Source organism: Anopheles arabiensis, chromosome 2, assembly GCF_016920715.1.
Source record: "Anopheles arabiensis isolate DONGOLA chromosome 2, AaraD3, whole genome shotgun sequence".
NCBI classification, from domain to species: domain Eukaryota; kingdom Metazoa; phylum Arthropoda; class Insecta; order Diptera; family Culicidae; genus Anopheles; species Anopheles arabiensis.
The window spans coordinates 82523144-82547255 of record NC_053517.1 but is presented as its reverse complement, the minus strand read 5'-3'; the positions used below and the strand labels follow the sequence as shown (position 1 = coordinate 82547255).

The window sequence follows — 24112 nt, the reverse complement described above, 5'->3', positions numbered from 1 at the left end:
TACTGGGAACGCGCTTTGCTGCGTGAGTGAGTAGTGAAGGACAAGAAAAGTACCGGAAGTATGTTTTCATTTGGAAAAAATGCTCCATTCTACAGCTTGACAAATGGATCTTTTACGATCGATTTAATGGTATTATAATCTTACGTTTCCGTTTTTGAGTGCATTTGTGGAATCTATCATTTTTTAAAGTGATTGTTTGTTAGGAAAATTTAAAAAAAATATATTGCATGCTCATGAAAACTCCAAGAACTCAATAATCCAATACTATAACTTACTAAAATGCTTAAAATGCGCAAGTAGCGCTATAGCTTGTCAATGCTAAAGACGCAAAAGAGGCTGCTCTGGTACGTCAAGGCGGGATATGCAACAGATGATTGCAAAAAAGCAAAACAGAACAACTCATGAAGCAGACGAAAAACCAACGCTTCCGTTCGTTATGATTCCTCTTTATCTTCCACGACTACAGAAAATACCGAGAAGAAGAAAAAAACTATCCACACAGAGCAAAATCGTACTGCAATGCCAAGCAAGAAAAAGAGATTACAACACTCGCTCTGAATGTAGCAATCGGGTGCGGGATTTTCGCGAAGGAGATTAATGATACAATAAAACGTGTTCATCCGGGGCAATAAATTTTACCACACACTAATGGGTTGTGTTCCAGTAATATCGCGCCAATGGTTATTTCGCTTCCACGTGTGTTTCTGAGTGTGTGAGGAAGAGTCTGTGTTTGTACACAGCTATCATTTTGATTTCGGTCGGTGTAGTGTTTGCTGTTTTTTTCCCCCGGATAACCTCAGATCAGATTAAACCCACGATCTTATCACACGGAAGCGTCATCGATTTATTTTGTTTCATTAAATCTGCATGCGTAAAGATTTATTTTTGGAAGTAAAATATGGAAAAGGAAGCAATATTTCAGCATTGAAATTTGTCCAGCCAGCAGTGCAATTATCGGTTTATTTATATAATATGAAACAAAAATCGATGATATATAGGGTAAACGTACATATAATGGTGGTAGTACCAATAGTGGTGGTATTGCGCTAAAATGCGTTGCGTACGATAAATTAAAAGTAATTAAGTCATTTATGTCGGTCTGAAATATTCTCTGGCCTTTAACAAAGGGTTTAAAAGTTAAATGGGGCCATTCCGTTACTTAATGACCTAAAAGTCCATTATTTTGTGAGATTTGTCAACATTTTTCCAAAATCCTTTAGATTTCATTACGAAACTCATATCTTTGTTAAAGTTCTAAATGACCACATAACAAGGCAATTATTAGTTTTTTTTCACACAATTATCATCAAATGATATTGTTTTATTAAAACTCATTGCTTTTTGACCATATTTACGTATTTACGTACGATAGTGCCATTGCAGGTACGCAAAATAGGCATGTTCCTTTAGTGGTCTTAATTATAAAATCAATGAAAACATGACCTTTTAGATTTTTTTTTCGACGATATCACGACGATGTCGTACTGCTTTTATTAAAATAAGCAACAGAAATGCGTTTTCTATAAGTAATTTACCAAACAAGGTCCAAAATTCGCTTATCTGGCTGAGTGAAAAATCGACTTCAAATCAAGCTTTCTTTTCCGGGTGTGGGTTGACGACAGGTGTTATAAAGTACTTTAGTAAATATTTTCGTCAACCAAATTCATAATTTTTTTACGATTAAATTATGAAAGAAATCGAAATTATGGCAGTATTCCTTGCTATGCATATGAAAACAACTGAAAACTAAGTTCCATTGACATTATATACTATTTTTGGGGCATCTAGCGACATCTAGGGGTTGTGATAGCGAAGACAAAACATATTCCAATCGCTATGTGTTAAAATAAGCATGAATTTACCATGAATCCATTAAAACACATTTGTACCACTACAAATTGCATCACTATTGGTACATTTACCCTAGTTCTTGTTTCGTGAAACAATGTATTATTGAACTCTTTGTTTTTCCACATGCTCATCGCGTTTGAAGATTGCTACATTGAGTTTTATTTGCATTGCCTGTGCAAAGTAAAAATCTGTTTTGCTGTGCATTCGATTACATTTCATTCATGGAAAATGATAACAATACCTTGTTCAAGTTGATGAAAAAGGGGCTGGCAGATATTTTGAAATGAATTCAAACAATCGCAAACAGAAACATTAAGAGTATTCGTAACATAAAAGCTTGTTTTGCTTTCGCTGCAAAAACCATGGATTGTTTCTAAAGCATTCTCCACTATTACGCTACTGGCATACAACGAATAGCAAAACACTATTGCTAAAACACGTGCTAAACTAGTTCGGGTTCTGAAATGAAACATTTCATTACAGATGCAAAGCTCAATTTTTCAACTTCCCAACCATGACACGGCGTTGGGGCGAACCTTTTTGCGAACCGGTTTATGGAAAACCCGGCAGCTCTAATCCCAATTACACAGGCGCACATTCCATGCACCGGGCAGAACATTCACCGAACATGGGTAGTCGGTTCGCACGGTTGGTCGATCGCGGGGTGGCAGCATGGAAAAGATGAATGGCACAGTTTATCATACGCTCTGTTATGAATATTGTTTACCGTTCAACTTTATCCTGTCCCCGCTAACGGACACGGGACGCCACTTGGGCAACGCGACATTGTTTTCCGTTGCTGCGAGGCAGGGGGCTGCGAAGTAGTTCAATGTGTGTAGTGCAAACCTTTTTGAACGGGGAAAACAAAACGCTTGTCATGCCGTGTTCTTTACTGTCACATCTGTAAACTTTTTTCCCCCATTTTTTTGGGATGGAGAAGGGAATTCCGGGGGAACAGTGTTGTGGTTCAGAGGGCGTGGCGGTGTATCGCACGTAGGCAAGTATGCACTTTCGGAGCGAAAACAATGAATACATTAATCTTTAGCCCATCTGTGGCCCTCGTTACAGTGGTCTCGGATATCCGTGACCAAAAGTATGTACCCGCACTGTTCAATGGTTGAGCACGAGCTCTCCACTCCTCCTTCCCTGTCTATCGTCCTGCTCGCAACGATTGCACAGGCTGGCAAAACTTTTGTTCCCTAACCCATCCTGTACCACGTTCAAACCGGACACAGACCGACTGTAGTGTAAGCTTGCAGCATAAAATTATATTCCAATGTTAGTTTTGCTTTGAACATTCCCAGTCGCTCCAGCCTATTGCCCTATTCAGCTAATGCCCTTCTCGTTTACCTGCCCTGTTTTGCAGACGAATCACACGACCCGAATGGAGCGGCAGCCAACCAGGCCGGAAACGGTAAGCGGAAGGCCGGTCAGCGCGCACAAAACATACAGGAGGAAACTGACCTTGATCCGGAACTGGCGGCCCGGCTGGACCTGTCCTGTATGGCCCAGGGGCTTTTAAGGGCGCCCGAGATCGACAACGGCTACGTGGTGAAATACAACAGGTGAGAACTGTGGCCACAAAAGGACCCCTAAGGCACACTTGTGTCCGGGATATATTTATTTCCATCGCAAATCGGAACCTAAGGTTGGGAAAGCTCGATGACAGATCGCACTCGGTGAGGTATAGCATGCTGATTGGTGTTTTCTTTTTGCTCTCTTACCCCCCCCCCCCCTCTCACCGATTTCCCGACACGCCGCCCGCAGACGGAAGAAAGCGGGTAACATCTTCCTGGTTGCATATTACGAATGTGACGATTATTACGAGCTGCAGCCACCGGAGCATGATCGGCTGTACTGCAGTGGGAAGAAGTGGATCGGCAAGCGACCGGAATGCATCTCCACCCGCACCGGCTCCGAGGATGACGAGGAAGGGGAAGACGAGGAAGAAGAGGAAGAGGGAGAGGAAGAGGAAGGTAAGTGAGGATGGAGATGGAGACCGTTTCGAAGCAGGTGGCCGTTTTCCCATGCGAGCGGAACGCATCACACCTAAGCGTTGCTGCTTTGTTTTACATTTTATGCTGGGGGTGGGTGTGATGCTTGCAACTTAAGATTGAACATACATTGTTCGATATGGAAAAGGATGTTGTTCGTAAATATTTGCACTCTCTATCATCCTTGTTACATGCCCATTTATGCATTTGTTTAAGCTTCACAACTTTTCAAACTCCTTGTATGGAAAATCTCGCCTAAATATATCCACCGTCTGCAAAAAAAGGTGATTAATTCATTTCTTATAGGGCGAATCTTGAACGTCTTAGTATGTAGTTTTTTTGTGTGCAAAAATCCAAAAGAAGTAAAAGTCTTTGCCTTTAACTGGTTTCCTAGAGAGATTAAAAGTCTAGTTCAATGAACGAAACTAACAGACATTTTAATTTTACATTTGTTATTTTACCTTTGGTAACAACAATTGCATCTTTACAGAAAGTTGTCTGCCTTTAGCTTAATTGCAGGATGTAACAGCTGCAGGATGTTTCAGCTGTATAGCATGGGTTTTTTTTTGCATTATCTTGATTAATGAAAACCATTTCATAATAAGAAAAAGCAACAAATGCGCCATAAAATCCATCGTTATTATTGTTTATTGATTTTATTGGGATTTATTCACACTAATGGGCCGGTCTCATAGTACAGTCGTCAACTCGTACGACTTAGCAACATACCCATCATGGGTTCAAGCCCCAAATGGACCGTGCCGCCATACGTAGGACTGACTATCCTGCTATGGAGGGGTTATCCATAAGTCACTGAAAGCCGACCTCACAAGTAGTAGTACAGGCAGGTCTTGACCGACAACGGTTGTTGAGCCAAAGAAGAAGAATTCACACCAATGAGGATGATTTCATTATTGGTTTTTAATCTGTACATAGAAGGAAATGATAAACCACGCCATAACTTAGGAAGAAACGTTTGAAGGTTTACTTACAATGACCTGGACGAATAAAAAACCACTCATAAAGTTTAAATGTAGTTGTCACGACCTTGAAGGATTTTTTTCTTTAAAAACTCATAAAATAACTCATAATTTAACAGTCCAATGAAAAAGTACATCTCCAAGGCTGTTAAAAAATCAATGAGTAATTGTTATGAAATATAATTATCGTAATAATCATATCCAGCTGATCGATTATTCAGTGACTCACCATAATTGTTTTGATGAAAAACGTATCTAAATAACTTTGTTTCTCTATTCTTGTAAACAAAATATGATAAACTTGCAATATGATAAACAAAAATATTTAATTTTCTTTGATATTCAAATATAAATACATCTTATACAAAAAAATATATCTTTTCTCGTTTTACTGTTCTTAATTTTTGCAAGAATATTACACGAGCTGGAATTTGTTTTAACCCTGCTTTAAGCTTTTAAATCTTAACACTGTTTGCTCTAAATCTTACCTTAATCAAAGAAATCGTAAAAAAAATGCACAGAAGGAATTCAGTAGATGTGCTACACTTTCCAGCTTGCTTCTCGGTCGTTCCATTCAACTGAATCATTTCATAGACATCATTTGAAGCATTTTAAACCTGATCAGCTGATAACGATCAACAGTTAGTCGGGGTTTCTGTTTGTGCAGCGGGTTTTTTTTTATTCCATTTGCCGCATAAAAATGATGAAGACCGATCATTCTGACCTTTCTATCGATGGCGAAAGCATGAGCAAGGTAAGAAACCGTCGAAAAGGCACGAGACCGTCAGTCACGATTTTCATTGAATTGCTCCGTACTTTGACCGTTCCGGCACCTGAGTTTCTCATCCTGCAATGCTTTTGGCAATTTCGTTCGATTCGATTTGAGTTTGGAAACGCAGATCAATATTATCTCTTAAGTACCACCATTTGTGAGTGGAAAGGTATCGGGGCCGATCAATATCACTTTACTTTTGGCTTTTCAGTGTTTGAAGATTAGTTTCAATGGCTGCGAACGAACTGAGCTGCACACTATGAACTAAATTAAATAGATTATTGACTCTAGCAGTGAGTTTAGGAATTAGGTTTGAGCTGACTATAGCAGTGAGTGCCGAATTTTGTGATGTTTACCTAAAAAATGGCTAATAACACCTTCAGAATCGTCCTCAAAATGTCGCACCCGTTCCAATTTGTTGCTGGTTGCAATCGTTACATCATGTGCAGCCCAAAAATGCGCTACGACACCTTAGTTGATTTCTGTTGGTCGTCGGTATTTGTGTCTGTTTATTTTCCATCGTTGACTTTCGAGCGGCAGAGCTGCTGCCGTTGGTGCACGCTCCCGTTGCCATGCGATGGCAATGTGACAGGTAAAACGTGTGTAATTTATGTCGCGCGGTGATGCTACCAAGATATTAGTGGCATAAATTCGACCTTATCCCACAGCGCCCACCGCACGCCCACGTATTATGCACGTGCTCGGTGGAAGCCACCGTCTTCTGCACGGGCACGAGCGCACAGGTTGGCCCTGTGGAGGTGGCCCTTTCTCCCGAGATAAGAGTAGCGAACGAATGGAGCGTGAATGAATTCATCGCAAAAGGTGCCCCCTGTTCCCCGTGGAGCTGGTTCCGCTCGCGTGTGAAAGACGCAGGATGATCTGTTATTCCAGTCGGATTGGAATTCGTTTTCATCTCCGCTTGTGCTCTTGCGTTTGGCATTACTCTTTCGCCGGTTACAGAAAGGGGTGCTGATTTTCTGTGTTTCCCATTCCTTTTTTTGTTGCTGTTCAACCGAAAGCACCAACCGAGCTCGTACATAGTGCAGCTAACAGTAAGGAGATAGGGACGCTCAATCTTGTGCTCCAGATCCATTTGAAAAAGTTTCACAGCATAGCAGCGTGTTCGCATTTTGCTGCCTGCATTGTCTGAAGGTGGAATGTTATGTTTTGCTGGTATGTTGGGTGAAACAGCTGTTTTCTAGTTGTTTATTGGATGGTAAGTTACCGCTGGATGGATATTGCCTGCTTCCGGAAAAAGGCATCCCGCCAACACATAGTTACAGCCGGCTTAAACCAGCACGGATGGTTGGTTGGTGAAATGAAAAGTGTCTCGAGCACATTTGTGCCCATCACGGGGATATTGTTTTACATGATGGATGTAATTGTCTGGGCTGAGAAAATGGGGCACATGATTGTAACATATGGATAGTAACGTTTGAAACGAAACGAATACTATGTAATGTCTTGACAAGTTAATATTGTAATGAGGATTGCATAATTTTTGGCTTTTTAATGTGACATATTGCAGTGAGTGTCCAGATGAAAAAGAAATCATTTACAATTTATTAAGCATATAATTATTCTTGATTTTAATGTATTTCTTTCGTTACATTGATTTTTTGTTTTGCAGATTACGAGGAAGAAGGAGAGGAAGGCTCTGAACAACCATCCGAGCGTGATGATCGAGTTCACGAGCGAATTACAACTACAACGACAACCACGCCGACAACTACAACTACCACTTCTACTACGGAGCCAACAACAACTTCAACAACCGAACCAACAACAACAACCACCACTACAACGACATCAACAACAGAACAATCGACCACTACTTCCGAGGTGCCACACACGACAACAACGGAAGAGAACGTTCCGGACAATTTAGCTGTTCTTGAAGCAGAACATGAGACTCATCATCATCGACCGGCAACAGACTCGTCTGAAGCTGAGGAGCACGAGGAGGATGAACCCGAGGATGACGAAGAAGGTGACGATGATGAGGAAAACGAGCACGATCACCGGGAAACTCACAAAGTAGACGAAAGTGACAACGAAGAAATCGAACAGAGGAAACCCTCTGAGCATCCGTCTTCAACGGCGACGACGACCACGACCACCACCACCACAGAGTCTACTGTGGTTCCAACGACTCCGCAGACGTATGTGGCCGACTGTGGTCCCGATCGTGGCGGTTGCGATCACGAATGTCGAATGATTTATCACGGCAACGAGGTGGAACCGCTGGTAGAGTGTAGCTGCTACCGTGGATTCCTGCTGGATGCGCGTGATGGAAGAACTTGTCACGGTGAGTAATTTGTTTGCCCAACAGATGTATCGATCGTATTGGGGTGTTTGTTTTCTGCTGGATTCGGCTGCTGTCGTGAGAGAACTGATCGAACAAATGCATTGGTGCTACAACTCAATTGGCTAAATTTAGATTAAAGATCACGGCGCGCACGTTGTGCTGTTCGACCTTTTCACGCTTTTGTAAGCAAAGAAAGGTTGGGATTGGAAACTATTATCGGCATCGGTGGTGCGGCAAGCGAGAGTTGCAGCCTAGATGCAGACGCAGAGATGCAACATCTAACTCCAACTAACCAACCAACCAAACCAGAGCTGATCACGACACAAGTGGAAAGTGTTGGTTGTCAGCAGGCTTAGCTCAACTTCTCGACGGTCCCGATACCCGAGACGTCCAATCAGGAGAAGTTAATTCCCGGTGACAAATTACGGTTGTAGGTTGGGATGTTAATAGCGCACACTGGCGTGGTCTGGTCTGGTTGTTGGTGCGAGAAGAAGAATCGGGGTGTTTTTTTGTGTGGCCCCGCTTTAGGCCTTCTAAAGGGGTGATGGAAATGGACGATGAAATGAGATTTTGAACGGAGGCGACAGAGAACGGTGGTACGTTTGCTTGTTTTCTTCGCACTGCCGCCCAGTTCTCGGATGTCCGATGCGATGCTGACAGGTCTGTGGTCTCTGAGCCAGGGGGGTGTTTTTTCTCCTCTGAAGTGAACACATGCGCTTGTGCCGTGTGGTGGAAGGAACGGTCAGGTTGTTGGAAGGGAATAAAATATGTTGGGAAACATTTACATGATGTTCGGACCCAAAACTTTCTTCGAGCCGTATTGAGTGGGCCCAACACTGATCAAGTGGCTGCTGTCAGATGATTGACTTTTTCGTAAATGCTCACAGATTGGAGCTTGATGGGAGGGGATAATTTAATTTAAGGTTTGAGGTGCTGGCTCAAAGCGTTGGCGGTGCGATGTCGTTGTTGTTAAACGTTATTGCTATTTATCATTATTGATACTATTTGTTTCATTGATATGGTGTACTAAAGGTAAATTTCAATGCAGTGGAAAGTATACAATTGATTTAAATTAAAATAAAGCACAATTTCTATCATCTCATGCTAAATCTACTCTATTTGTCAGCTAAGGCGTATACAACAACATTTCTTTATGTTTAAATTTTTGTTTTTAGATGTGTTGTGTGCCAATCAATAGGTTCGTTTTTGGTGGTAAAATGGAATTATTGTTAAAGTTTACCTAACGACCTCTTCAGAAGCACTGATTGAGGTTTCAGATTATTTATAAATAAATCAATTAGAGTGTAGAACCTCATATTATACCTTTAGCATGAATTAATAAAAATTAAATACTTTTTAACATGAAACAGATATGTTGAAAATGTTACTAATTAAGATCAGATAACAGGATTTTGGCTGCTTCGCCGTACTTTGTGCTATCTTGAAACTGAACAAAGTTGAAGTTCTCAAAACTTGTCTAAACAGAGCGTGAACGTCTGAACTGCATTAATGCGTCCTACTCCCCCGTACTCAAGTGTTTTTATCGTGACGAATAGAGTTAATCCATCTATTTCTACATTTCAAACTCTCCTTCGCACCGGTTCCACCTGTAACCGTTTAACGGTTGAAACTCCCAAACATCAGCGCCCACCATCACTATTGCCCAAGCGCACCAGCACCTCAATAATTGCCGGATTAGACCGCCGACGCGCATCATATTTGTGAGCTAGAAACGTCAGCCAGGGTTACTTAGTCGTTTGTTTAGCTGTCACTGTGCCCCTGTGTCGCTGTGCGGCGAAAGCAACGCGTTGATTAATTGTCAGCACGCGCGCTTGCACACACACACACGGTCTCGCTCGCTCGCTCGCTTAGTGTTTCGCCTGACAGTTGCGTTTAACATGGCGTCACACCTGTCACGCGTAGTAAGCCAATCCCAACAACCGTTGCGCTGGACGCCAAAGTTCTCGTTGCTCCCTATCAAATCAACGCCCAATTTACCGGCTACCCCATCACGAAACATGTTATGATTTAATCCTCGTTTGTTTTGGGCCGTCCCACTCTTCCCCTCCGTGGTTCTTTCCTGCCGTCCCCCACCCAGCCTTCCTTTAGCAGTGCCGTAGCACGATTTTCAACACTTAATTTTCGATCATTTCCGATGAGCGTCACCGCCCGGGTTCGAAACGAATTAACAAAATGTTTAATGACAGATAATAACGGTCGGATTTGCATAAACGATGTGTCATCAATTAGCTTCCACCTACGGTGGCGGTGGTTGTGCCACTGGCGGCGTTGGTCGACTTTCAAACTGATCGGTAAACATTACAGAAAATGTCTCCGCAGCCCGAGCCGCTCGACACGAAGCGCTGCTTAGTCGGGTCGCCGGTGGACAACGATTTTGCCAACCTCCGTTCTGAGTTTTTTTTATGGGTTCACATCGAGCTTCCCGCCGGTTTGGTTGGGCGAAAAATTAATCTTCTGGAAGGTGGGTCATTAAATACGGTCTACCGTTCAGTAGTGAGCGTGGAGTGGGCCGTGGAGGAAAAAAAGGCAAAACATAAAAGCAACTGTACTGGCAACGAACCAGGCTTTCTGTTTCGGTACTGTCGGTGAAGTATGGTTTGTTTGTATAGGAGGAGCGAATAAAAACACACACAAAAAACAGGAAGCAAATTGAGCATATTTATTGATTCAATTTTGCCACTTGACCCTCCCACTCGCTCGCCCAGGCATCGATAGCAGGAGCGATTTGAAAATTCTAGTTTATTTTTTGTTTTTCATGGAACCTTTTTTAACGGACGGTTAACTTCCTGATTTGAAATTTGTGTTGTGCCCTCGTTCCGGGAATCCATTTCCATGGGACTCTACTTCGAGGCCTAAAGTGTGTCAAAAGGCACTTTACGGTTTTCTTGTTTCAGCGTTTTAATGGGTTGAATGATGTAACGATTCCTGTAGATGGTGAAACTCAATAAAGCATGGTTGAGTTTTTTGTGAAGCGATTTTTTTAAAACAAACCTCCTTTGATTTTTCTACTTTCAGATGTTGACGAATGTGCGGATAATAATGGCGGTTGTGAGCAGACGTGCATGAACAAGCCCGGATCGTACGAATGTGGCTGCGAGCCTGGGCTGCAAATCGACACACTGAACGGGCATACATGCATCGGTAAGTGGTACAACCATGAGCTTGTTCATCCGTAGTTTCTGCATACGCTTTGATCATCATTACGCTCGCATGGCAAAACACGATTGCACTAGGCTTTTGTTCCTTTTTCCGACGAAAACGGTTGGGCATGGGTTGTGAAAGGTTTTGCTCAGTAACGGGTGATTAAATGGGTATGTCGTTGTGCTGGGTGAAGGTACTACAAATGCTTTGATATGCTCAGTTCACGGTTCCACAGAAAGGAAGGTAATGGTATATTATTTTTCCCTTTAAAATAATGCATTAGTTCTAACTTTATTAAAAAGCTCGTTGAAGCATAACACCAAAGCCATCTCCTCTGAAACAAGCCTTTTGAAAGACATATTGCATACCTGTTGGCGTATTTGTCTTCGCTAAAATCAACTACAGACAAAGCAGAAAGCGCCTAAAGTTATACTACTCAGCACAACAAAGTCATTCCGTTAGGTACAGAAAGCAAACGCAAAAGAACACTTTTTCGGGTTATCAGACCGTCCCGTTTGGGGTTTTGTTTTAAAGCACATAATCGTGAGCAACAGCCGGTGCACAGCCAAACTCATTAACAGTGTGGTACCATCTCACGAACCGACACCTGCAATCTACACGACCAACGACCAACCGACCAACTTCACTCCCTTCCCACTCGCCTGAACCACTCGCTGCAGAGGTTAATATAATTTAAATTATTTCCTACCCTCATTTTGCATCTCCCGTGGTGGCCTAGCTGTAGGGCTTGCCTGTGGGACTGGAACTGCCAACGGTGCCAACTTTAATAACGACTGACGTCTTGACTATTAGATATCGCCTCTTATGCCGTGCTTTGTACCACGCGTCTGATCCTTCTTTATGGAAAAGAGATTAAATGGGGCAAGATTCCGGAAGTAGTTTAACGGAGCAGCGCACGCCGTGAAGTTTGTTCGAGTGAAAAGTGGAACTACTGCACGCGCTATTACGCTGACATTCTCTGTTCTTTTTTAAATTTCTTTTAACCGTTGCAGAGTCGAGTTTGCACCATCTTCCACAGAAACCATTTCAATCCGTACTGGAATGATAAATTTGTCCGAGCATTCTAGGCGCCTTTTTGTTGCCGCAGACGCACATTTCTCTAAAAACGACTTTACCGGCAGCTAAACTTGAACACAAAACGACCAACTTTCGAAGTGTCATGATCCAGTCTAGTGTAAACAAACAAGTCACTTCCATTAAACACACTTACAAAGGCAGTCGTGCGGGCGGAGTGTCAAGGAGAGTGCGGCAAAAAAGTCAATCCTCAGCAATGCATTTCCGTGGCTGCAGTAGCTCCGGTTTTATCTACCCAGAAGTACCAAGATCCGGAGCTAAATGAAACGTAATTGTAGATAATCCAGCGTTGAAAAGTATCGTCCTCCGCCTGCGCTGGCTAGGGGTCGACACACTCGAGTTACCATTACCGGGCAGACCATTAGTTGGGCAACCTGGAACGATGGGAGGCTCCGACGGTGGTAAAAGAGGACTGATGTGAAGTGAAAATTCTAGCTTGAAGAAAGGCTCGCTTTGGCTTTGGCTCTCGGCGTGAGTCGAAGGTCGCTCTGTGGGGGGACGGTGACCCGTACGCCCGCTGGGAGAAAAGATGAGCCTTTCTTACAAACTCTCGGCTTTCCATTACCTGGAGGTCAGGTCAGTGCTGGTCGTACGGGACGGAGTAATAGCAGTAAGTTACGATGAATGCGTTTATCCTTGCGTTCTTGGGTTGCGTTGGATGGTGGAGAGTTTGGAGTTTGTAGTTCCTAGTATCACAGGCTTTACAGGTCACTACAGTGTCACTAAGGTCGACTTTAAGGGAGATAGAAGATTATTTCTTGGCCGTGCCTATTGTTTGCATCTTGGTTAGTGAGGTTTGAGAGGTAAAAGTTTCAGTGGAACAAAATTGAAATATTGCAGCCGAAAGATTTGCTGAACGGAAATTGCTTTTCGAATGAGGTAATTTTTCGATGGGAAGCTATGATTCACTTAAATTAATAGTTCTAAATATTTTCAACAAACGAAGCGTCATATATTGCAATGCTGACACAATGATTTAATTAAGAGATTATTTAGAAAATATAACTTTTTTCTATATTCACTTGAGTCTACATTGCTTTCCATGAAGTGGAAATATATATTCCCTTCTATTTAACCCGCTCATGAATGCGGTTGCACTAGATTGCCAGCGTAGGTCATGCGAAATGGCGTGCGGTACCGGGAAACCTGCTCTGCTTGAAACTATTGGGTTGCAGAACAAGTTTGCGATGTTTTTCACCTGTTTGAATTGGACTTGGATACCCTTTTTTGAGATTATCTTTATCATTATTGAAAAGCATAAAAATAAAGGAAACATGGCAGTTAAATAAAAAGCGGAAAATAGCCATTTTTTATTCCAGTGGTGCTCAAACTATATGCAATAAAAATGAACATTTTGATTAAAACAACCCTTTTTTTCACAAACAACAAAGCGACAAAATACTACATATACTTCAGGGTTTCGTGTCCAGTTAAGAAATACATAATTCACTTAGTGCAATGTTTCATAATAAGTAAAAATTACAACATTGCAATCATGTAAAGAAATTGTTCAAACGTCTAGTAAAGTAGCTCAAAATAGTTGTTTTTTTACACACTACTACAAAGGACACATATTTAAATAGCATTAAAATGGTGGAATTCGGTGAATAGTTTGTTTGGAAGATCGAATATACAATGACGTATCAATTATTATTCTTTAAAAATTTTACGCGAAACGTGTATTTAACTACCCCGAGTATAGCAAACATCTAACAATTGTGTTTGAACAATTTCAACCATATTGTTTGCAACATTTCATTGCTAGTTGTAAAAATCCACAAATGTTTTCAACAGTTTTCTTCACTGTCTGACCTTTTCCGCTATATTGCTGAGAACCTCCATAGTAATGCTGCAGTTTCCCCATAATTATTTTAAAACAGAGTAATTGAATGTTTGAGAATGCCATTCTAAATTGCACCAACCCAATTTGGCAACCCAATAGTACCACGAATCGTTCGATAAAATATTAACAGCATCGTACTAGTGCATCGGACAATTCCAACGTACTCTTATCGCACGTTGGCACCATTTACCTTCATTGGATGGTTGTCCAACCGGTGATTCCGTGGATCGAAAGCAATTTACAACGAACATTTGCGTTCACGTTGCAAAAAAATGGGCCGCGAGATTAACTTTGCTCCAACTGCCTGGATGCAAACCAGCAGGACGGGACACCTTTCCAACCAACAAAGAAATAAAAGTGTGAACATTCTGTTCGTGCCTGTGCGGAAGGAAGCGGGCGTGCCTGCGCAAGTATCTTGGCCAGCGCCCTTTTTTGCATACCAGCCGAGGCTGAAAAATGAAATCTCGCACTTGCCACGGACGGAAATGATGGAAGCAAAAACCCATTTCCGTGACAACGAACGAAAATCCCCGCCCGCAGCCATACCGCTGCGAATGGGTTAAGTTTCTTGGTAGGAGTTTGGTATAGCGCCTTACACCACGGAATAGATAAGCAAAACGAACGAAAAGAATGTAAAACCACCGCTCGCTTCTTAATGAAAAGAAAGTGTGGGCAAGGCGAACTGCTCGCCAACTTTTGCACAAGAAAATCATGAGGGCTCGCAAAAGGGAAAGTAAAAGAAAGCGAATAAAAGCTTTGTAACCGTGTTTCAATGTTTGATGAAATCAACCCTATTCAGCCGGCGTGGCTCCCTGATGAAACAGAGAGAAAATGGCGAACCCGCACCATCCAACCCATTCTCCCACCAGCTGCAGCAGGTAGAAAGGGCGCACTAGACCGGAGGGGAATTTCATTCATTTTCGTAATTAAGCGTATTTGCTCTCATTAGCAGCACACAATGCTGTGCTGCTCTGTGGTTATATGGGGAGGAAAGGATTCTTTCACCATTTTTTTTCTGTCCCTCGTCCGGGGTTAGCTTTGCGTACACATTATTATCACGTGGCTGCTGAAATGAAAAGACAGGGCTCTGGGGGCAGGATTGAAAAGTGCTCGCTTGGAAAAACTTGCGTTTGCGTTGCCTTTTCACCGATGCCATCCATGCGTGCTTTGTGCTACACCCACGTTGGCCATGGTGATGGTTTATCGCGGATTGAGTGCGGAATAAATCGCTCTGAAAGGAATGGCGCAGTATGTCTTATCACATTCAGCTGGCTGTTGGCGTGAGCAGTATTGTTTTAAATGGTTTCTAAGATTTGCAGCGTGCAGTGTACTCGGAGTGGCATTTGATGAAAGAAAGTATTACATCTGGCTAAAAGCAATACATGGAATAATAATGAGTTGGTTTGACTTAGTGCAACTGTAATATTTTATACTCATTTTTGTAATCCTTTTGTACAAAAATACATTATTGCAAAATTTTGTCCAAGCTGGAAGAAAAATAATATTTTCTTAAAAAGACTTTAAAAAGGAATTGCTGTGAGGAAGTATCATCCCACGCCGGAAATATCACCGGTCATATTTTGATTATTGATTATTTTTTTGCATTATATATCAAAATTTTTATATAGTAATTTACGTTGTTGTACTATGGGCCGTAGAAATTTGGTTTTATTACCAAATCGCATACTTTCTGGCGTTTAGCTACTCCGCCGTAGCTGTAGAGAGTAAAGCGCCCAAAACTATGCAATTGATGAAAGCATTTTGCTTTTTAGTCGCACCAAAATCCATGATCGGAAAAAAGCATTCGAATACATAATTTTATGCAAAATGTTTGAGTTTGGCCATTGTTATATGGATACAAATCGTAGCTTTGCATAATATTGTTCCGATTTTAATTTATTAATCGAACAAAAAGGGACAAACTGCATACCTTTGGGCGTATAATACATTTTTGATAAGAATAGATAAACTTCGTTTCCCAAGCAATTTATTAAAATGTTACCTTGATGTTGGTTAAAGACAACTATTCATAACATAACAATAACATTAATATTTGTTTGTGTCCAAGAAATAATATGTTCATTCTTACTTCCTTCTCTATGATAGCCAGCAATTATCAATTCGATGACATACATACAATTGAGGGCAAGGCTATACAGACGTACAGTAGATCCATATCTTGATAATTGATGTTAATATAGAGTAGTTTCAGTTTGGTGTCGGATGGTTGAAACAAAACATTGATATAGCCAAGTGCATTCTTCACTGGTAACTGTGCATAGGTAGTGCTTGTGCCTACCTTTAGGCGTGAAAAGTCGAGCCTGAATTGTGCTTCATTTAAACCCCCCCCCCCCCTTCTTGTGACACACAATCACGGAAAGTGATCGTTGAAGCCCATCCACTCAATTAGAATATTGAAACGTGAAGCATTCCAGGCCTCATTATACTCTTTCATATCCTTGGGCTCATTTTACTTCCCCGAAACAAGGCCGTGGGCGAAAAGGGAAAGAGACAAGATTGTATGTGCACCACAAAACCCCTTCCAGGCGCTGAGTGTAATCCCCTTCGTATGCAACTTTCCACGCCCGACCATATCCTTTCAGCTCGCGAAACTAGAAATAATGAGTGGAGGTAATGGTGGTGAAAGCGAACCCATCCAAGAAAAGTTTCAACAGCACTTATTGCGCACAGTTGGCGATGCTGCTAAGTAATTGCTACGGATTATCCTTGAGCAGCGAATAGCTGCAGCAGCCAGCAGCCAGAATCCTTAATCATGTGGTGATGGTGGTACTGTGGCCGGTGGGGCTTCTGTTGTTTGCTGCTTGTATACAGTGATACAAGCTTACTTCATTCGCGTTGAGCATCGGGCGGCTTTAGAATTGCGGTGACATGCTTAGAAAGTTTTGTTCCCCATTCAGACCCGCCACAGAGCATGGCTTTGTGTGGGAGGTAAAAGAAAGAAGAAAAAAAACAAGGATTTTAATTGCAAACAATTCTCAACAAACAGTTCTGGGAAAGCTTTTGTCCGGAAGGTATGTGCGTATTGAGCGAGTACAGGCCTTGTGGTTGTACGAAAGGATGAAGTGTCATTGCAGTTGTACATTAACCAATAATGTTTTGCTACAGCAAAAAAAACGTTGTGGTATGTGAGAAAGATTTATTATTTTGTTGCTGCACGTGTGCGTAGAGCACGCGACAAATTAGGAGTGCCGTACTTCAACGATTAACCGTTCCGGGTCAGCAAGCTTCCAGGCTGGTTTGGTTAATGTGTTGGAATAATTTAACGAAAGCGAAAAAAACACGCATACACATGTAATATGTAGCCTCTACGGTTACTCGGCACCACGACCGAGCAAAGTAGTCGTATGTAAAGCACCGAAATCTCGTAATGGCTTCTCATGCGATGTACATGATTCCGCATGGAAACAACATCAAGGATGGGCTTCAATTATCACTGTTGCATACCAGGCACGGTAAACGTTTTTCATCTCGATGGTTTAGCTGAGTGGGAAGTAGAAATGTCGTTTTAATTATATGCTGTTGGGTGCTGTTAAATTTCCTCAAAATAATCTTTGCTAGATTGGGGTGAGGAATTGATAGTATATTTTTAATTTTTTTAAATTTTGTATTGTAGAATAATATTTCACATTATAATTTGATGATTCTAATAAACAAAACTAGTAATTTTTAAGATTTTATAGTAGAAAACTTAATTAGAAACATTGTGAAAGTTTAAGTAGCAGCTAACTTTTTGTATCGATTAATACACAATTACAACGAAACGAATTGCTAGTTTTTATTTCACTAACAACCTGCTAAACGCCTACAGTTATGCAATGCGCATGACAAAAAACGATGTCGAGGCTTGTTACGGTACACGGTTATCTTTTTCGTTTTGCTCAAATGCATCATCAATACAAAAGGAGAGTGATTGATAGGAAAAAGGTCAAGGTTGCGTTTTAAAAGTAGACATGGCAGGGCGAGAGAACATTTCCCCTCTCTAATTTGATTAAACATTTCATACGACATGACCATACTACCCTGCCGGGAGGAAGTCGCTACGTGTACAACCTCTTTTGTTCTGCCTTCTCCTTCCGTGCCCGCTGTACGTCGCCCACTGGAGCAGAGCTTTTGCGTACATTTCTAACGAGTTGACGTGTCATTCTCTTTCTGCTCTTTCTTTTCCATACATCGCCCACCGTGCTCACGTCACAATTTCCCATGCATTCATCCGCCATCGCACCAAACACGCGCGCACGCACACACATACTCACGCTTTCGTCTGCCTCCTCCCCCTCACATTACCCCGTACCATACGCCGCTGCTGGTTTTTACCACCGGGAAACGTTACGGGGCGGCCAGACGTCAACGAGTGCCTCTTGCGAAATGGCCACGGTCCGTGCCAGGATACGTGTGCGAACCGGTGGGGCAGCTACAGCTGCAGTTGCGAAGGTTTGCCGGGGACGCGCCTGGCAGCGGACGGGCACGGCTGCGAGGACGATGGTGAATGTGCGCGGCAGAACGGTGGCTGCTCCCATCGGTGCCTTTCGACGCTCGGGCGCGTCTTCTGCCTCTGCCCGGACGGGTTGCGCCTCGGAGCCGACTGGAAAACGTGCGAAGGTAGGCATGATTGGAGGAGGAGGTGAAAAAAACTGACTCTCCCTTTTGTTTTTTTGTTAAACTTCTTTTTGATTTGGTGGACTGTGAGTGGGCTTGTCGGAAGAGAGGATGGAGCGACAGGAGTGTTGTTCCCCGGTGCACCATCGACGAGCGAAACGGATTGAGACATCCGTCCGGGTTGTCTACCTGTTCAGCTGCTCCGTTCACTGTACTGGCAGGGCTGTAAAAGGTTGGTCGGTTTGGTTTGCTCATCCGTTTAAATTTGCATTTGAAAGTTATAAATTATCCACCAGCTCAATCTTTCCGTACAGCTCTACCGGTACACTATCGATCTTTTTGCTTCAATCGATACATAATGGAGAGCTGGGAGAGCGGATGGTAAACTTTGGAAGATCGTTGAGTCTTGCTGCGATATTGCAACGAGATGGTGCTTCCTTAACAGTTCGTTTCGAGCGAGTGAACGTGGATGTGGCAGCGCTTTCATCAAATCATCGCCACCCATGCTATCCCGGGTTGGACGCACCAGATGGATGAGCCTAGCTCTTTTGCTGATGCACCCTGGTTCGCAGCGCTAAGCTCTTGAAGAATGGGAACTATTAAAGTATTTAAAATTCAATTTCCTTATCGAAAACAGCTTCACTAGTTTGGGAATGCTCTTCAGAACTATTGGTAGTCCGTTAATTTGTTGTTTTAATTTTCCCATCTTGTTGATAGGGTCTTACATTTTTTTGGAAATCTTCTCCAATTTGAAACAGCCAGTTAAATATTGTATGAAATTTACATATTTATTGTCTGATATAGTTGGCTTATTTAACTATTTCAACTATTATTTTCGTATTTCGTATTTTCGTTTGAACGATTAATATGAAGCGAACATTGCAAAATAGAGATTTTTGTAAGAAAACAACCTTGCCTGAACTGAAAATTGTGCAAGTTTCTCAACATTCAAGTGAGATAATCCCGAGCTAAAGAGAATTTCAACCCTCATTTGAGTAAGATCGTTTAATGAGTTGTGAAACAAAACATGAATCTATGATTGTGAAACTCTTTGGAAGTTACTTTTTTTGTTGCATCGGTAGAAATGTATAAAAACTAAAAACTTCACAGGTCCATAAATAAATATGATTGTCTACAAAGTATCTTATCGTGCTGTGAATTATATTTTAGTTCAATAGTTTTGTACAGCTAATGTTGAGGAAATCGTTTCTCGGTTTTCAGCATCATACGAATTACATACAGTCGTTGGCGCTAAATTTTGGTTTTAAGGCATCAAATTTTAACAATGCGCATCAATTTTTGGTTTTAACGCACCTATTTTTGTCTGTAAGTCATCAATTTTTGACTGCTGTTGGATTCATTCTAATCTTTCAAGGTATTTGAGCAGAATTTTAACAATTACAATTTTACATCATCTACACAATACAAAAACCTTGTAATTTGATAGTTGGTTGTGAAAAAATAACGAAATTTTATAAATTCTACGACCATTTTATACACCTGAAAATACATGCAAACTTCCAATATTGGCATAACAAATATTATCTTTTAAATCTATCATTGAAATTATTAACTATTTTACATAATTTTAATAATTTTGAAACATATAGTTTGGAATTTTGTAAATAAAATGATTGGCTCACAGTCAAAAATTGATGCCTTAGAGTTAAAAATCGTTGCACACTGTCAAACATTTATGCCTCAGAGCCAAACATTGTGAGACTCTGTCAAAAGTGGATGCCTTCGAGACAAAAATAGGAAAGTTAGAGTCAACATTTAGCGGCAAAGATTTTTATGTTTACAATTGAAAACAAATAATTTTTTTCTACACAAGTTTTAGGCAGCCGTGTTATTATTTTTTAAGTTTTCTCTCTTCCAGGTTTGACTGTGTTTATTATTTGAAAACTTCTTAACAAGCGAAATTCAGAGTCTTGCACACAGACCTTATGGAAGTTTGATCTGCAGACGAGCTTGTTTCTAGGCTGTGCCGTACAACATTACTCCACTAGGTTGGTTCTCGACTTGGTAGTTATTATCGTGTGTGTACTGAAGAAACATCTCCATGTGATGGCTTAAAACCTGCCATAACTCCCATTTATTACCAACGAAAGCGAAAACAAACCGTGTTTCATCCCGATCCCTTGCACACAGCAAATGATTTATCGACCAGTCATACTTTTCATCACTTCTAAACAACCGCAGAACGAGAGTTGTTTTGAGTTTGTTTTCTCACTCCCTTCCATTCCACCAAACCCCTCGCACCGGTGCTGAAAGGATTCTAATAGCGAATTAAGTTTTGGGAAAGTGATTTTTGGCATCGAACAAAGCGATATTTTTAGCACGCGCACAAAAACAAACCACGGCCACGGGGTCGCTTCCCCAAAACCCGCGAAGCTCATGCACAACGGCAAGAACGCACGGATTTTGAAGCGTTCCGTGGGCCACTGAAACGGATCGTGCTGCAACAACATTGTTTCGCGCCGTGTTTATGCCGATGTGGGTGTGGGAAATGGCTAACGCGTAGCCGAGGTTCGAATTTGGCGGACGCGCTGTGCTGCACTGTTCGACGACACGGCGTGTCTCTTGCCGAAGCGCACGGCCTCATCAGAAAAGGCGGCCACTTCGCTCGACGTACGATAGACAGCGTAAGGAACTCCCATGGCATGCGGTGCAAGAGGGCGCAAAAAAAGTTTCATTCATTCCGCGGCCCAGGAAGCGTTCCAGAGGTTGTATTGACGGAGGCGAGGGATTGGGGGATTATGAAAATATTTTCCCAAAAAGTCTCGAAACCACCGGGTCCGGGTTTTGGGCCGAGCTCTGGTGGGTTTGGGAGTTTCGGGAACTTTTCCTCTCTGCTTTCTTCAGCAGCAGGCGCAGCGGCAGCACGATGTGGCCCGTTGTACTGTGTTAGGTTGATGTACCCTTTTCGAGACATCATCGCAGTGCGTCCGGGCATCATCCGCATTATCGTTGGAATCTGACAGGAGCCTTGTTGTGGCAGAGTGTTTTTCGCTTCGTCTTTTTGCGGGCATTTTGTTCTTCGTGTCTTGTTTTTTTGTTGTTGTTGCTGTAGAACGAAGAACCATATTTGTGATGCTTGTGGTACCGGCTGCTGTGCTGTGTGTCTTCGCCGTCTCGTGGGTTTGTGATTTTCGTTCCACAGAAAAAAGGGAACGCACGAGCTTTTGGATGCGGCACTGTGGTCGAAGCTGTGAAGCGAGATGACGTTTTGAGCAACGGGTAGAATTTTATGAACTTTCGTTGCCGTTTTTTTGTTATTATTTTTGGTTGCTTTGTTGAAAGTTGAGAGTAAAAGACAGAGATACGGTTCGTTCTGGGGCTGGTGGATGCACACGGAGTGCCCGATACGACGGCACTCTATTATTATTTATACTTATAATTTTCCGCTCGAAATGCTGGGCCAGAAATAGTTGCGACGCTCGCACAAGAGAATGCATTCTTTGGAATGAAAAAGAAAAAATGGATACGCAAACCCAAGAGAAAGCTCAAAACAACCTTCATCAACTTATTTTTGTGTAGCTATGTGTGGGGGTCGGTGAGTTTGAGCGAAAATCAACTCAAAGCTGGCAAAAATGGCTCTGCACTTCCAGTAAATTTTTCCACGCGATTGCCAGGAACTGTGAAGCCTTGCAAGGAAATAAACTCAATTCCATCCCATCTGCTGGTTGGCTGGCCTGCCTGACACGTGTTGAAGGAACGCAGCATGCACTTGGAGGTTGTGAGCAAATTATGGGCTCCTTTCAGGGGAAAGTCCTTGCAGATTGGTGATCTTTTGTGTGTACTTGCACTTGTCTGTCGTTGACACAGTATTGGAAGGCTGAATGATGAAGTCGTCGGTAAGGGAGAAAAGTAGTTTTATACATCGCCGAGAACGGAGTTAGCCTGAATCACAATTGCTTTTCCTGGAATGTTTGAGAGTAGTTTTACGCCACAAAGTAAGTCTTGCAGGGGCATTGTATAAGCACATTTATGATGTTCGCTCAAAGATGAAAGAAAGCAAGATTGTGAGAGCGCGAGTCATGTTTGATACATATTGTAAGGACAAATTGATTGAATATTAAATTTATTTCTGCCTGCAATAAACATTTCTTTGGCGAATTGTTTTCATGAAAAATATTTAATGTATGTTACAAGCAGTAACTTGGACGACCAAATTACATGAATTATGTTAAATGCTTTAAGTGGGACAATCCTCAATCCTGGTCACGGCATCAACGTATGTATGCAAAAATTAGCTCGAGTATTGGAGATATAATTGCTTATAACATCAATGCTTATCTGGTATAAAAAAAGTTCATAAATAACTCCCCACATGGTTGTGATAACATCCTTGAATCTAGTTATTAAGTACACAATTTGCCGTTAAACATCAACACGCTGCTTTGTTTTGTTTCGCTTCGCTTGTCGCTTATCGCTGCTTCTCATTATGCCGTGTTTTCTTCATTGTTGCTCAAACGCATTGGAAACCATTTGATCGCAGTGTGGCTCTTAAACAATCTTAATAAACTTTCACTCTCCCATCACTTATGCCGGCGTCGCCATCGGTACCAGATATTGATGAGTGTCAAAATGAAGCCACGCTGGAACGATGTGCTGATGGGTGCGAAAATACGTTCGGTTCTTATCGCTGCCTGGAGCGCTCCAAACCGCACGAGGATGACAAACCAGTGGAAGAAGAAGAAGAAGAGGAGGAAGAAGAAGAAGTAGAAGGTGAAGGTGAAGATGAAAGCGAAAGGGAGGACGGTGGCGAGCAGGACCGCGAGAGTGATAAGCACACGGAAGCGCATAATCGATTGAGCGAAAATGAATTGCCTCAAGAAGCTCATCAATCAGTGGAAAGTGCCGGAAGCGATGAGGAAACTTCACGCCACGGTGCGGAAGACACTAGCGCGGAGCGGGAAAACGAGACCGAAGCGATACCGGACGTGACAGTGCCACCGATCCGTACCTCAACGCACGCCCATCGACATCATCACGGTGAGGAGCGGCCGCTGCCGGAGCCGGCGCATGAAAACCGCGACCCAATCGATCGTGAAACCGATCGAGAGGAAGAAGTCGATGAAGGTGAGGAAGAGGAAGATGAGCATGAGGAGGATGAAGAGGAGGGCAGCGCGCCTGAACGGGTCGATCGCGTTGAACAACCTACTCCAGTCGCTAGTTCAGGTGAAAGTCACACAGCGATTAGCACTTCCGAGGAGGAGCAGGACCGTGAGGATCAAGACTCAGACTATGAGGAGGAGGAGGATGATGGCGGGGACGAGCGGCCTACCGTCCAAGTGGCCCCGTCCGTCCATTGCGACGAAGGACTGCGATGGAATCCAACGACAGGCACTTGTGAAGGTGAGTGAAAGCCCATCCGACCGAACCGGCCCGGCATGGAAAGGTAAAAAGCTTCCGGCGGAGTGAATGAACTTTAAACAACGGTTCCGCCGGCCACGGTTGCGGTTTGCTTACGGTAAAGAGCAACAA

General features: G+C 42.5%; 1 protein-coding gene across 1 annotated transcript in view; it reads left to right on the top strand.

Moving 5' to 3' along the window:
* Positions 1 to 24112, top strand: part of LOC120893399 (fibrillin-2-like) — a 99820-nt gene that overhangs the window by 46349 nt on the left and 29359 nt on the right. The window contains exons 3-7 of the mRNA XM_040295244.1: positions 3218 to 3416; positions 3619 to 3827; positions 7228 to 7905; positions 10942 to 11067; positions 23195 to 23983. Coding sequence (XP_040151178.1) covers positions 3218 to 3416; positions 3619 to 3827; positions 7228 to 7905; positions 10942 to 11067; positions 23195 to 23983 — 2001 coding nt within the window. The remainder of the gene's footprint in view (positions 1 to 3217; positions 3417 to 3618; positions 3828 to 7227; positions 7906 to 10941; positions 11068 to 23194; positions 23984 to 24112) is intronic.